Genomic DNA, 12,791 nt, shown 5'->3' with positions numbered 1-12,791 from the left:
CACTTTGCTCACAGGTAACAGTAAACCATTGTTCACGGTCGTTGCATTCATATTGGACTTCTTCATTTTGGCTGTAACTTTCCTTTTCCTCCCCGTTTTTTTTTTTTTTTTAAAGTAAATCACACATCCTTCAGATATTCAAATAGTTAGAAACAAAAACATAAAAAGGCTGGTCTCCAAGAGAAAGAGAAGCCTTTATTGATCCCCAGAGGAGACATTCAGTTGTTGCAGCAGCACGAAGACAGAAATAAATACAGATAACTAGGGATACTAAGATAAATAAGGAGTTATATACAAGTAGAATAAGAATAGAAGTAAAAATAGAAACTATACAAGAGCAATTAAAGATAAAGTCACAAAGTAAGGTACCTCCCCTCAGTAGCGGAGTGGCAATCGGGAGAGTGGCCGGTGGGCCCGTAGTGTTTCGAAGCCACGAGGGCCGGTCTGATAATAGTTATACATTGCAAGTTCTTCGCAACACCATCTGGCGGCCTGGTGTGCGGCCGCTGCCCGCTGGTCAAACTGTGCAGCCTCTGCTCAACCCGTACGGCAGGCCGCAGCAGCCTCTTACTTCAATACAAACACATGGTAATCAGAAAGCACTAACGAAGTGCAGGTCACAACCATGTCTAGGATTTTCAGAAATATAGGGGGGATCAGTGAGTGGCCCCTCCCCAAATAGCATAGCCCTGGTCGGCCTATGACGTAAAGCCATCGAACACCTCTTTTTTTCCTCGTCACGTTTGGAAGTCTATTGGTAACGTTAACAGACAGCGTGTGAGACTAATGATGGAAAGCCAAAAAAGAAAAGGGAAAGGTGGCACTGACAAGGTCAGACTTAGAAAAAAATGATGGAGGAGGAGGCAGTGAAATGCTCCAAAATAACGGACATGTTCCGGGCATCAACGAGTAAAGATACTACAGGTGAAATAAGCTAACTTTGCTAATCACCTAATGTCACAGCTAGGCACAGATGGGAATACGCACCAGCTACCAGCCAGCCAAAAGGGTTCTATGACGTTAGTATATTTTTTATATATGTGGCTAAGCTGCTGCCTAGCAGGTAAAACACGTTATTAAAACACAATGTACTAGGTAGCTAGAAATGATGCCACATGTCTACCACTTTGAAAGTTTGTTTAGATCCTCTGAAACTGCCGTTTCAGTACTCTATTCAAAATTCCAAAATAAAAAGACGACTTAACAGGAAGTGGAAGGCAGGACTTAGGTTGTTTGTTTTGGTCGAATCCGTAGCTGTGTGTAGCCTACTGTCTTGAGCAGCCAAAGCTAGAAGTACACATGGGTTATGAAAACATTACACCTAATCAGTTGTTGCAGCAGCACAAAGACAGAAATAAATACAGATAATAGGGATAGTAAAAATAAACAGGAGTTATATACAAGTAGAATAAGAATAGAAGTAAAAATAGAAACTATACAAGAGCAATTAAAGACAAAGTCACAAAGTAAGGTACCTCCCCTTGTCTCATCTCAGATCTTGTAGTGCTCCAGAATGAGCACATTAATATGGAACATTAAACATATTGATGATTGTTCATTCATCAAGAGCTAACTAGTGCTTTTAAAACTGATTAATATCAGTTTTAAATTTGGATTAGTTTGGCATTCTGTGAAATAGTAACATAATAAATAAGATCCTCAAGAAAATTTGTTAGAAGAAAAACAGAAGCTTGCAAACCACAAACATTTTTTTTACGGTTACTGCTGTTGTTTAGAAAACTCAAAATTACAGATGATGTGTGACTATTACTCAGTGATTCATTTCCCAATAATCTGTTTATCAAAATACATTATATTGTGGTGTAAGCATGAAAAACGGTATTTGGGATTGACTGGGAGAATAAGTTTGACAGGTTTAGCTGAGATGGTAATCCCTCAAAATCAAAATCAGTTGCATGCATGTAAAAACAGTAAAGCAATAACAAAATGTGCCAACACTGAATTTGTTGTCCTGAAGGTCCTTACCTGTACACGTTGACCTCCCGATCCAACCATCTCCTCCTCTACAGGTTAGAGTGAATTCTTCTTGATTACCATCCTTGCAGCGATAACCGACCTGTTCATTGTAGCGGTATGTCTGCTTGTTATTGAGAACAATATCTGCCTCTCGAAAATCCTTTCTGTCGCATGTTATTTCTAAAAACAAAACAAAACAAAGCAAACATGTACACATCAAGTGTGTTCTTACATCAGCAGTATGAAAGACTGCTTTCAAATAGTTAGAAACAAAAGATTTGTCATATAAAAAGGCTGGTCTCCAAGAGAAAGAGAAGCCTTTATTGATCCCCAGAGGAGACATTCAGTTGTTGCAGCAGCACAAAGACAGAAATAAATACAGATAACTAGGGATAGTAAGATAAATAAGGAGTTATATACAAGTAGAATAAGAATAGAAGTAAAAATAGAAACTATACAAGAGCAATTAAAGACAAAGTCACAAAGTAAGGTACCTCCCCTTGTCTCATCTCAGATCTTGTAGTGCTCCAGAATGAGCACATTAATATGGAACATTAAAATGAATGAGAGCTAACAAGCTGTGCAAAACCTCAAAACTTTTATATATTTTTTTATTTTTATTTTACTGTTACTGCTGTTGTTTAGAAAACTCAAAATTACAGATGATGTGTGACTATTACTCAGTGATTGATTTCCAAATAATCCGTTTAACAAAATACATTATATTGTGGTGTAAGCATGATTACTGGATTTGAGATTGACTGGGAGAATTTGTTGTCCTGAACCTCCTTACCTGTACACCTTGGATACCCATTCCAACCATTTTCTTTACAGGTTAGAGTGAATTGTCCTTGATTACCATCCTTGCAGCGATAACCGACCTGTTCATTGTAGCTGTATGTCTGCTTGTTATTGAGAACAATATCTGCCTCTCGAATATCCTTTCTGTCACATGTTATTTCTAAAAACAAAACAAAACAAAGCAAACATGTACACATCAAGTGTGTTCTTACATCAGCAGTATGAAAGACTGCTTTCAAATAGTTAGAAACAAAAGATTTGTCATATAAAAAGGCTGGTCTCCAAGAGAAAGAGAAGCCTTTATTGATCCCCAGAGGAGACATTCAGTTGTTGCAGCAGCACAAAGACAGAAATAAATACAGATAACTAGGGATAGTAAGATAAATAAGGAGTTAAATACAAGTAGAATAAGAATAGAAGTAAAAATAGAAACTATACAAGAGCAATTAAAGACAAAGTCACAAAGTAAGGTACCTCCCCTTGTCTCATCTCAGATCTTGTAGTGCTCCAGAATGAGCACATTAATATGGAACATTAAACATATTGATGATTGTTCATTCATCAAGAGCTAACTAGTGCTTTTAAAACTGATTAATATCAGTTTTAAATTTGGATTAGTTTGGCATTCTGTGAAATAGTAACATAATAAATAAGATCCTCAAGAAAATTTGTTAGAAGAAAAACAGAAGCTTGCAAACCACAAACATTTTTTTTACGGTTACTGCTGTTGTTTAGAAAACTCAAAATTACAGATGATGTGTGACTATTACTCAGTGATTCATTTCCCAATAATCTGTTTATCAAAATACATTATATTGTGGTGTAAGCATGAAAAACGGTATTTGGGATTGACTGGGAGAATAAGTTTGACAGGTTTAGCTGAGATGGTAATCCCTCAAAATCAAAATCAGTTGCATGCATGTAAAAACAGTAAAGCAATAACAAAATGTGCCAACGCTGAATTTGTTGTCCTGAAGGTCCTTACCTGTACATGTTGGCCTCCCGATCCAACCATCTCCTCTACAGGTTAGAGTGAATTGTCCTTGATAACCATCCTTGCAGCGATAACCGACCTGTTCATTGTAGCGGTATGTCTGCTTGTTATTGAGAACAATATCTGCCTCTCGAAAATTCTTTCTGTCGCATGTTATTTCTAAAAACAAAACAAAACAAAGCAAACATGTACACATCAAGTGTGTTCTTACATCAGCAGTATGAAAGACTGCTTTCAAATAGTTAGAAACAAAAGATTTGTCATATAAAAAGGCTGGTCTCCAAGAGAAAGAGAAGCCTTTATTGATCCCCAGAGGAGACATTCAGTTGTTGCAGCAGCACAAAGACAGAAATAAATACAGATAACTAGGGATAGTAAGATAAATAAGGAGTTATATACAAGTAGAATAAGAATAGAAGTAAAAATAGAAACTATACAAGAGCAATTAAAGACAAAGTCACAAAGTAAGGTACCTCCCCTTGTCTCATCTCAGATCTGGTAGTGCTCCAGAATGAGCACATTAATATGGAACATTAAAATGAATGAGAGCTAACAAGCTGTGCAAAACCTCAAAACTTTTATATATTTTTTTATTTTTATTTTACTGTTACTGCTGTTGTTTAGAAAACTCAAAATTACAGATGATGTGTGACTATTACTCAGTGATTGATTTCCAAATAATCCGTTTAACAAAATACATTATATTGTGGTGTAAGCATGATTACTGGATTTGAGATTGACTGGGAGAATTTGTTGTCCTGAACCTCCTTACCTGTACACCTTGGATACCCATTCCAACCATTTTCTTTACAGGTTAGAGTGAATTGTCCTCGATAACCATCCCTGCAGACATAACCGACCTGTTCATTGTAGCGGTATGTCTGCTTGTATCCTCTGATAACATCTGTGTTCGGGATATCCTTTCTGTCGCACGTTATTTCTTAACCCTTGTCTTCCCTTCAACCTTGAAAAAAACTTTTGACGCCTTTTTTTCACAATTGTTTTTGCTTTTTCCAACGTTTTAAATTTTAAAATTTTTCTTCTACACATTTTCAGCGCTTATTTCTACGTCCCATATTTTCTGATATAAAACAAAAATTTGAAACGGGTCAATGTGACCCGAAGTCAACACAAGGGTTAAAAACAAAACAAACATGTACAGATCAAGTGTGTTCTGACTGTCAGAAAAATGAAAGATATTATTACATTTATTTCACACTCGTTAGTACACATAAAAACATAGTTATAGAAATAGCGATGTGGGGAGTATGGACTTGTAAGCAAAGACATTAAGAGATTGACAGCGTGTGAGTAGCAGAAAGGCCATAATAGTAATGATCTGCTGACTATTCTGGGGCTATATTCCGAAAATAATATGGGCACCTGCTTCTTTTTGAATGTGATCACCAACAGTTATTTCTGTATTTATGTTGTGGGGTGTGGGGTGTGTATGGGAGTGAATGTGAAGTAGCCTTGTAGTGAAGCGGTGTGGAGTACTATGCAACATAATACACTATTTGCAGATTTATTTCCTCTGCAATGAGAAGCATGTTACCAGGACAGATTAATAATGAAGTGACTGAAGTGGAAAAAGGGACTTTTACTTCCTGATTTACTTACAGAGTTTAGTTCCTGGGACCTTTCTAGTGAAAAATAGCCATTAGAGTAGAAATATTAATCCTAACTGGACTAAAAGCTTCTTCTCCACTTTCACAAATATGGATACCAACATTAACAGTCATATATACAAGATTAACTTTACAATACCTTCACAGAGTGGATTTGGTGTCCATCCATTTCTGGTGCATGTGGCCTGGGTAGCACCATCTTTTCTCTTGTAGCCTGTCTCACAGCTATATCTTTTAGTCTCACCCATTTTTGGTTGATTTCTCCAGTAACTGACATCCCAGGAATACACATGTTGCGGTCTTTCATTGCTGCACACGACCTCTAGAATAAGAGACAGACTTGTGTATCTTCAGTATTAAAGATTGATAATCATCATCACAGGTTAATGAACCATACACACACAGTAGAGAACAACAATCTCACAGTCTGTCTATGGTTGTACCTGTGCATACTGGTCTGATAGTCCACTCTCCGTCCTCTTTGCACATAGTTACTACTTCCTGATTGTTAGAAATCCCGTACTTCTCTCCACAAATGACTCTCAGTGTCTCACCAGGTAAAAACCGATTTCTGGAAACAGATTCATACCTGGATCCCTCGAGTGGCGGCAGTGGCAGTTTACATTTTATTGCTGCATTTGTTGGGAAATGAAGCACATTATCTGTTAGCACCAATTTCCACTAGTCAGTGTGATATAATCAATACATTGCATTAATCAGTTTATACTTACGTTCACACGCAGGTGTGGGGGTCCACTCTGCTTTTATTCCTACTTTTGTGCATTTTGAGGGTCTGTCTTCAGTTGGTTTATGTAGATAATTACACATAAAGTGCAGGACATCATGTTCTTTGTACTCTTGGATATAGCGATCAGGCACATGACCATTTTCAATCGGAGGTACTGTACATTTAATCTCTGTTGAATAATACACACAAGCATTAATATTATTACCAATTTTCACGAAAAGGCAAATGATCAGTAGTGATGAACTTCATTCAAGAGTAAAAATATGTGCCTATTTTGAACATTCAGAAGTCATTCTTTCAAGCTTTTGCCAAATCCTGATGGAAGAACGGGCAAAGACATATTTCTTTTCCAATAATAGCTTTAAATACATTGGTTTGTTTTTCTTCAACTGAAAATATACCGTCCAGTTCGTCAACTACTGACGCTATAGTGGTGTCAACAGAAACTTCTGCATCAGCTGCAGCCATTAACTCTGTTGGTTGGTATGATGTTAGACTACATAGTGGTCATGACGTGGTTAGTGCTTGTGTTTGGTGTTACTAATGAGTTGCCAGGTGATTGGTTGCTATGGTGTTTTATGCATGTATGCACGCACCTATGCATTTTGGAGCTTGGCCACTCCATTCTCCATTTTCATCACAATACAACTCTGCTGACTCAGGATCTGACAGGACGTGACTGTTGGACTTGCAGCTGAACCGAACTACATTGCCATAGGTCGCTTCCTCTGGGTCCCCATTCACCTGGACATTACGGTCCACATGAAGCACTGTGCACTGTTGGGCTGGAAGGAAAAATATTAGAGATGCACTGATTGACCGGCTGGTGACCAGAATTGGCCGATTTTCACGTCATCGGCCATGACCGGCGACCGGCCGGTCAGTCTGACATATGCCGATTTTATGCCGGTCAAATTCACTCGGGCGCCACATGATTTACATCTAGTTCTGGGGAGTTTACTCCCCGGAGTCCTTATGTTTCTTCTTCGCCCAGAACATCGCCTCAGATTAGGGTGACACCAAGACCTGGGTCTTGGGTGCAGCTGTCGCTATGGACCTGCTACACCCTGCTACGCTCTGCGATTCCCTGCAATGTCCGGCTACGTCCTGCTGCGTCCACCGCGTCCACCCATGCTCTGCTGTGCCACGCTACATCCCATACCGTCATAACCCCAACCGTCAAGAGTCTGGGTCTGCCGAGTCTTTCCGAGTTTTTCCTCGCCACTGTCGCAATAGCCACTGCTAATGCTTGCTCTTGGGGGAACTATTGGAATTGTTGGGGCTTTGTAAATTATAGAGTGTGGTCTAGACCTACTCTATCTGTAAAGTGTCTCGAGATAACTCTTGTTATGATTTGATACTATAAATAAAATTGAATTGAATTGAATTAAAATTACATCGTGCAACATCAGCACTACACGTGCACATGCAGGGTTTCCGCTATATGCATGTAGCAGCGGCGCACTGCCGCTCAATCAGCTGTTTATGTAATGTCATAAAGTCGTAATTATACACAGCTAGGCAGAGCCTAGCTGTGTATAATTACTCTCTACTCTCTAATTACTCTCTCTCTCTCTCTCTCTCTCTCTCTCTCTCTCTCTCTCTCTCTCCCCTCTGAGGCTGAACAACTGGAACATGAAAACCACACTCACGCGGGTCCCGTGAAATATGACAGCTACAGTTTATCGGAAAATAGCGTTGGGCACACTGAATTTGCTGTTTATTAGACCCCAGATGAGACAAGAAGCTAACATTAGCAAATGCTGTAGTCCCTCTGCCTCTTACGCCCCGCTGTAGGAGACAAAAAAGAAAAAAGAAAAAAAGAGACGCTGTATTCCTCCGACACGCTGTATTAACGTTACTGTTTAAAATGCTTTCCAGGTTAGTGGGGATGCAACCAACATTAAAAACGTAGTAATCTTCCCTCGGTGTTTAGTTTTGTTGCTAAACTGTGTGTAAAATGAGCGGTGACGTTAAATCATCTGTTTCAGGTAACGGAACTCTAGGGTACCGTCTATTTGCTGGATTGTTCCGAGGTAACCGGCGGTAGCTAACGTTAGCAGATAAGCCTGTTGACAGCAACGGTAGTGTTCACATTTATGCACAATGACACATAAAGCAAACTTGCTAAAAAAGGAACTACACGCTGTTTTCAGGTAACGTTACTGTTGACGTTCAAACAGGCCTGTGTGTGTGTTTTGAGAAATATCTTTATACTGCAAGGCTATATTTATTTTATTTGTATTTGTTATTTATATATTATTTTATTGCCATTACCGGTTTTCATGCATAGAAGTTTAGTTTGCTAAATATATTACATTTGTTTAGTTGGATATTGGATGTGAAAAGAAGGAAATGGTTCTTCCATAACATTGCACTTTAGATGTGTGTGAATTTCCCACACCAGGAGTAATTTATATAGTTCTATTTTATAGTGATTGATTATCTATTCAAAAAATGTTCTATGTTCTATGCAAAATGTAAAATTTTCTATTAAAGAAAAGATAGAAAATAAATATTTGTGTGTGCTGTAAAGTGGTTAGAAAAAATGAAATCAGAATCGGCTAAAATCGGTATCGGCTGGTCAAACTCAATGAAAAATCGGAAATCGGAATCGGCCTAAAAATTGTAATCGGTGCATCTCTAAAAAATTTCATAACAAATAATTAAATTGGATAACAAAAAAACTTTCAAATGTATCGATCTATAAGCAGGTAAGCAATACAATCGTTTTTAATATTTAAAAAGGTATGACACAGAGTGAAACTTTCCCCCTTTATGTGTCTGGTACCGGATGAACGATACAATATTCAAGATCTTACCTTCACAGACAGGAACCACGCCATCCCAGCCTTCATTCATGCAATGCCGGTAGTTTGTGCGACTGACCATTTGATAACTGAAACGAGTATTAGGTAAAAACAAATTTAAATTACACTCCTTGTTATGCAGGGTTTACTACAGGGATATAGTATAATATGTACAAAGCACACCAGAAATGTACAAAGATACATAAGAAACAGTATACATTTGTGATTATACATACCCTTTGTGGCAGGTGTATACAACTTTTGACCCAAAGACAAAATCGTCTCCAATTTCCAGATTAAAATCTGCAAACTGGGCATCACCGGGATGACCGCATGATTTGGCTTAAAACATAAGAATGAGAGAGAATGTGAGTAAATATAGTGTAACGTACCCAATTGCAGTGATGAGGCAAGTGGTTCTTCCATTCAATAATACGCCGTGTATTATTTTATACTATATAATATAATATGAATTCCATAATATCAATCCAATAACGATGAGCCTGCTTTGCCATTGTGGACTCATTCAAACCACAACACTACATACTGATACAGCATAACATGTTGCATATAATACAGCTTACCACTCTTAATGGCAGAATAAATATTTCACACAGTAATAGATTGTAACTCACGTTGACATACAGTGCCTTTAGACACCCATTTGCCCTCGACACAGGTCAGTTTGAAAAAGCCACTGTAGCCAACACTGCAGCCCACTCTAATTTGTTTTCCAGCAGGGTAGCTGGTCTGAAGCCCAGTTGTGTCAAAATTTGAATCAAACATGGGTCCGTTTAAAAACTGTTGAAGTGTACAGTCTGTGGGACAGCAAAAAACAGAAATATAAATAATTTGCATTTTTACCCTCACAACAAAATATCAAAACAATAATTTAAATGGTAAGTGCTTGGGCTTACCTGGAATCTGCGCGAAGGTCAGCGTATGCAGCCACAAAAGTAGCACACAGATTTGGTTTATTACATGCATTTTGTCTTCATTACCCTGAACCGCCGAACTGAAGTAGAAACTGGAGACTGAAACACTATTACACACAAACGCACACACAGACAGAAGAGAGCTGTGGATTTCACAGGCAAAAAAAGATTGCTCAATGAATTACGCAAGTTTGTTCCAGCCTCCAAATACAATCCCAGGCTCACAGGGGACAGAAAAAAATGAGGTGAACACATTCACAACACCTTATATGACACACTGGATTCTTAATGCATCCTTGAAGGATGTCTTACTCAGTCTATATCTTTTGAAAGGGTATTTTATTGCAATGTAATTTGTGTTTCAATGGTTTAATGGCCCTCCGTAGTCAGGCTTTGCTATGTTTATCATTCAGTAACAACAAACAAGCATTTTCCTGTAACAGTTTATTTGTTTTTTTCCTTCTCTGCAATCATTTGCAGAAATCAATTGAGCTAACAAATGCAATGTATTTCTGAGAGTCGGCTCGACTCTTCTCATCTAGGGTAAATATATATTTAAAAAAGCAAAGCAGATATTAATTTCAAGACTGAATCAAACATATTATTTAAAAAAAATTTGAAACTGACCTAAGATTCTTTTAGTGTGCATAAATGGCCCTGTTAAGTCTATGCTTTATACAAATGTTTGCTTGTTGATGGCCTTGTAGAAAGGTAGAGAAAGTTGCCAAAAGGCTAGGAAACAAATAATGCAGGTCCTAAGCTCAGTTTGAGCAATGTTGGATTAGCCTGTATTTCTCAATATGGCTTCATGTTATTCATACAAAGTTGTTCTGAACAGAATTTAAGTGTATACCTCACTGAAAATACATATATTGCACAAACCATGCAGCGGAACATTTGTTACCAATTTGTGACAACAAACTGATAGGATTTTCCCACCCAAAATCAAGGTTTCTGCCTTACAAGAAAATTACAATTATTTGCCTCATCATTCCTGTATGTCAAAGCACTTTGAGATTAAGTCAATGTGTTGCTAATACTGTTGGAACTATTTCTGTTGACTGAGGATTGCGAGAGCTGTGTGCTTTGTAAACGAACTTCCCCCTCCATTGCTGACAAAGCAGAAAGGACGGAGACAGTTGTTGAGTAATGTTCAACTGGATGTGGATTTGGAGGGCCAGTAGTTTAGTCAGATGTGTGAAACAATACACTGTTATCATTATCATTTCATTGTTTGTTAACAGTAAAATAACCTAACTTAGATTTAATTCACTTTAAATTGATTATTTATTAGTGACGGTTATTATAAAGTGTTACCAAAATAACTTTTTTTAAATGACATTTTATTTTGTTAACTGGATGATGGGTAATCCACTCTGTTCGACTGTGGCAAATGCAATATTTCCATCTATCCCCCCAGAAACCCCTGTCAGACATCAATCAATAAACACAATACTGACAAGAAGGGGGGCACGGGGTAGCACTCGCCCCCCTGGTATATGATTGACAAATTTTCTATGGTGTATTCTGATAAAATGCCCCGCCCCCCGCCACATACTAATTTCTCCACATGATTCCTCTCACAAAAGGACCCAACTGCTCCAGAAATGGCTCAACAGTGACCTCCTGAGGTAGTAGATAGGTGTTCCACAGAGACAAAACACTGACAGAAATAAAAAGGACATTGTAAACTGGAAAGCATAGTCACTGCAACCCTTTTCAATAATGTAATAAACTAGTTTTCCACTAAGCAAGTTCAACTTTTCTCTCGTTAAAAGTGTTGTACTGTACTGTTTTGCCAAATGATATTACATATCAGCATCGATACTGCTGCATAAATAATACCTTGAATCAGGTTTATGAAGTCAATCAGTGGGGCAGAGAAAGATGACGGATACATAGAGTGGAGGTTAAAACAGATGGCACTGAATATTCAAATGATATGCAGTTACAGACAAGCAGAATGCAACAAACTAAGATGAGTTCTTCTGCTAGAAACAGTCCATCTGCTGTTTTATTTGAAAAATGTTGTAGAATTTAGACCACCACCACTCCAAATTTCTATTACTTTTCCCAGCTGTAAGCAGCTCCTCCATTTCCTTTGTGCCATGCATAATGGGAGAATAGGGACCACTGACAGCACACTCACAAATTGACCTTATTTATTATGCATACTGACTGTTATGAGTACACGTTTCCAATGTGACCACACTACATACTCAACTTATCCTCATACAACAGTTTGTATGATATCTTAGAAAACGTTATGCACCCCTTTATGTGCGTTACCTTACAACTTTCCAGCAACACGAGCCTTCAGTGCGACTGCGCAAGCCCCTGCAGTGCAGAACCTGTTAAGGCAAGAAAACGACTTGGTTAGTTTTAGGAAAATATTGTGGCTTGGGTTAAAATAAGTATGCTGCTTATGTAACCTAGTTATGTTCAGGCTGTCCTCATAAACTGTTCCGACATATATCTATGAAAATTACTACACTGTAATTCATATGTATTCCTTATGACTGTAAACCCCACATTGACCGCTATCTCTCCGTAGTCATTTTGACCATCTATCCAACCCGACCTTCTCCCTATGCAGACTTTGTCGCTCTTTCTACTGCGTTTTCTGACTTCCTCCGAGGCAGTACTCCTCACTCACTTTTACATGGGTTATATACGAATAAATAGTGCATTACTTTTTAGGTAAAAGTAAAAACAGTGAATAAGAGCATATATATATATATATATATATATATATATATATATATATATATATATATATATATATATATTTAATTCAATGTTTTATATTTTGTGTCATATTAAATGTTTTTAATTATTTATTTTTTTTGAGGGGAAATGCAGTCCATAGATAACACAGAACTGATTAGTCCATCCACA

At 37.9% G+C, this 12,791-nt stretch overlaps 1 protein-coding gene across 1 annotated transcript in view; it reads right to left on the bottom strand.

Annotated features, from left to right (window-relative positions):
• The window catches only part of cfh (complement factor H), a 120,735-nt gene extending 110,615 nt beyond the window's left edge, over nucleotides 1-10,120 (bottom strand). The window contains exons 1-12 of the mRNA XM_031282290.2: nucleotides 9,876-10,120; nucleotides 9,594-9,776; nucleotides 9,195-9,300; nucleotides 8,971-9,047; nucleotides 6,745-6,933; nucleotides 6,132-6,317; nucleotides 5,844-6,032; nucleotides 5,540-5,722; nucleotides 4,545-4,712; nucleotides 3,764-3,931; nucleotides 2,771-2,938; nucleotides 1,987-2,157 (exon numbers count right to left, since the gene is read on the bottom strand). Coding sequence (XP_031138150.1) covers nucleotides 1,987-2,157; nucleotides 2,771-2,938; nucleotides 3,764-3,931; nucleotides 4,545-4,712; nucleotides 5,540-5,722; nucleotides 5,844-6,032; nucleotides 6,132-6,317; nucleotides 6,745-6,933; nucleotides 8,971-9,047; nucleotides 9,195-9,300; nucleotides 9,594-9,776; nucleotides 9,876-9,945 — 1,858 coding nt within the window. The 5' untranslated portion in view covers nucleotides 9,946-10,120. The remainder of the gene's footprint in view (nucleotides 1-1,986; nucleotides 2,158-2,770; nucleotides 2,939-3,763; nucleotides 3,932-4,544; nucleotides 4,713-5,539; nucleotides 5,723-5,843; nucleotides 6,033-6,131; nucleotides 6,318-6,744; nucleotides 6,934-8,970; nucleotides 9,048-9,194; nucleotides 9,301-9,593; nucleotides 9,777-9,875) is intronic.
• Between the last annotated feature and the right edge of the window lie 2,671 nt (nucleotides 10,121-12,791).

This window comes from Sander lucioperca, chromosome 11 (assembly GCF_008315115.2).
Source record: "Sander lucioperca isolate FBNREF2018 chromosome 11, SLUC_FBN_1.2, whole genome shotgun sequence".
NCBI lineage: Eukaryota > Metazoa > Chordata > Actinopteri > Perciformes > Percidae > Sander > Sander lucioperca.
The sequence above is the reverse complement of the archived record's forward strand: the minus strand, read 5'-3'. Positions and strand labels throughout refer to the sequence as shown.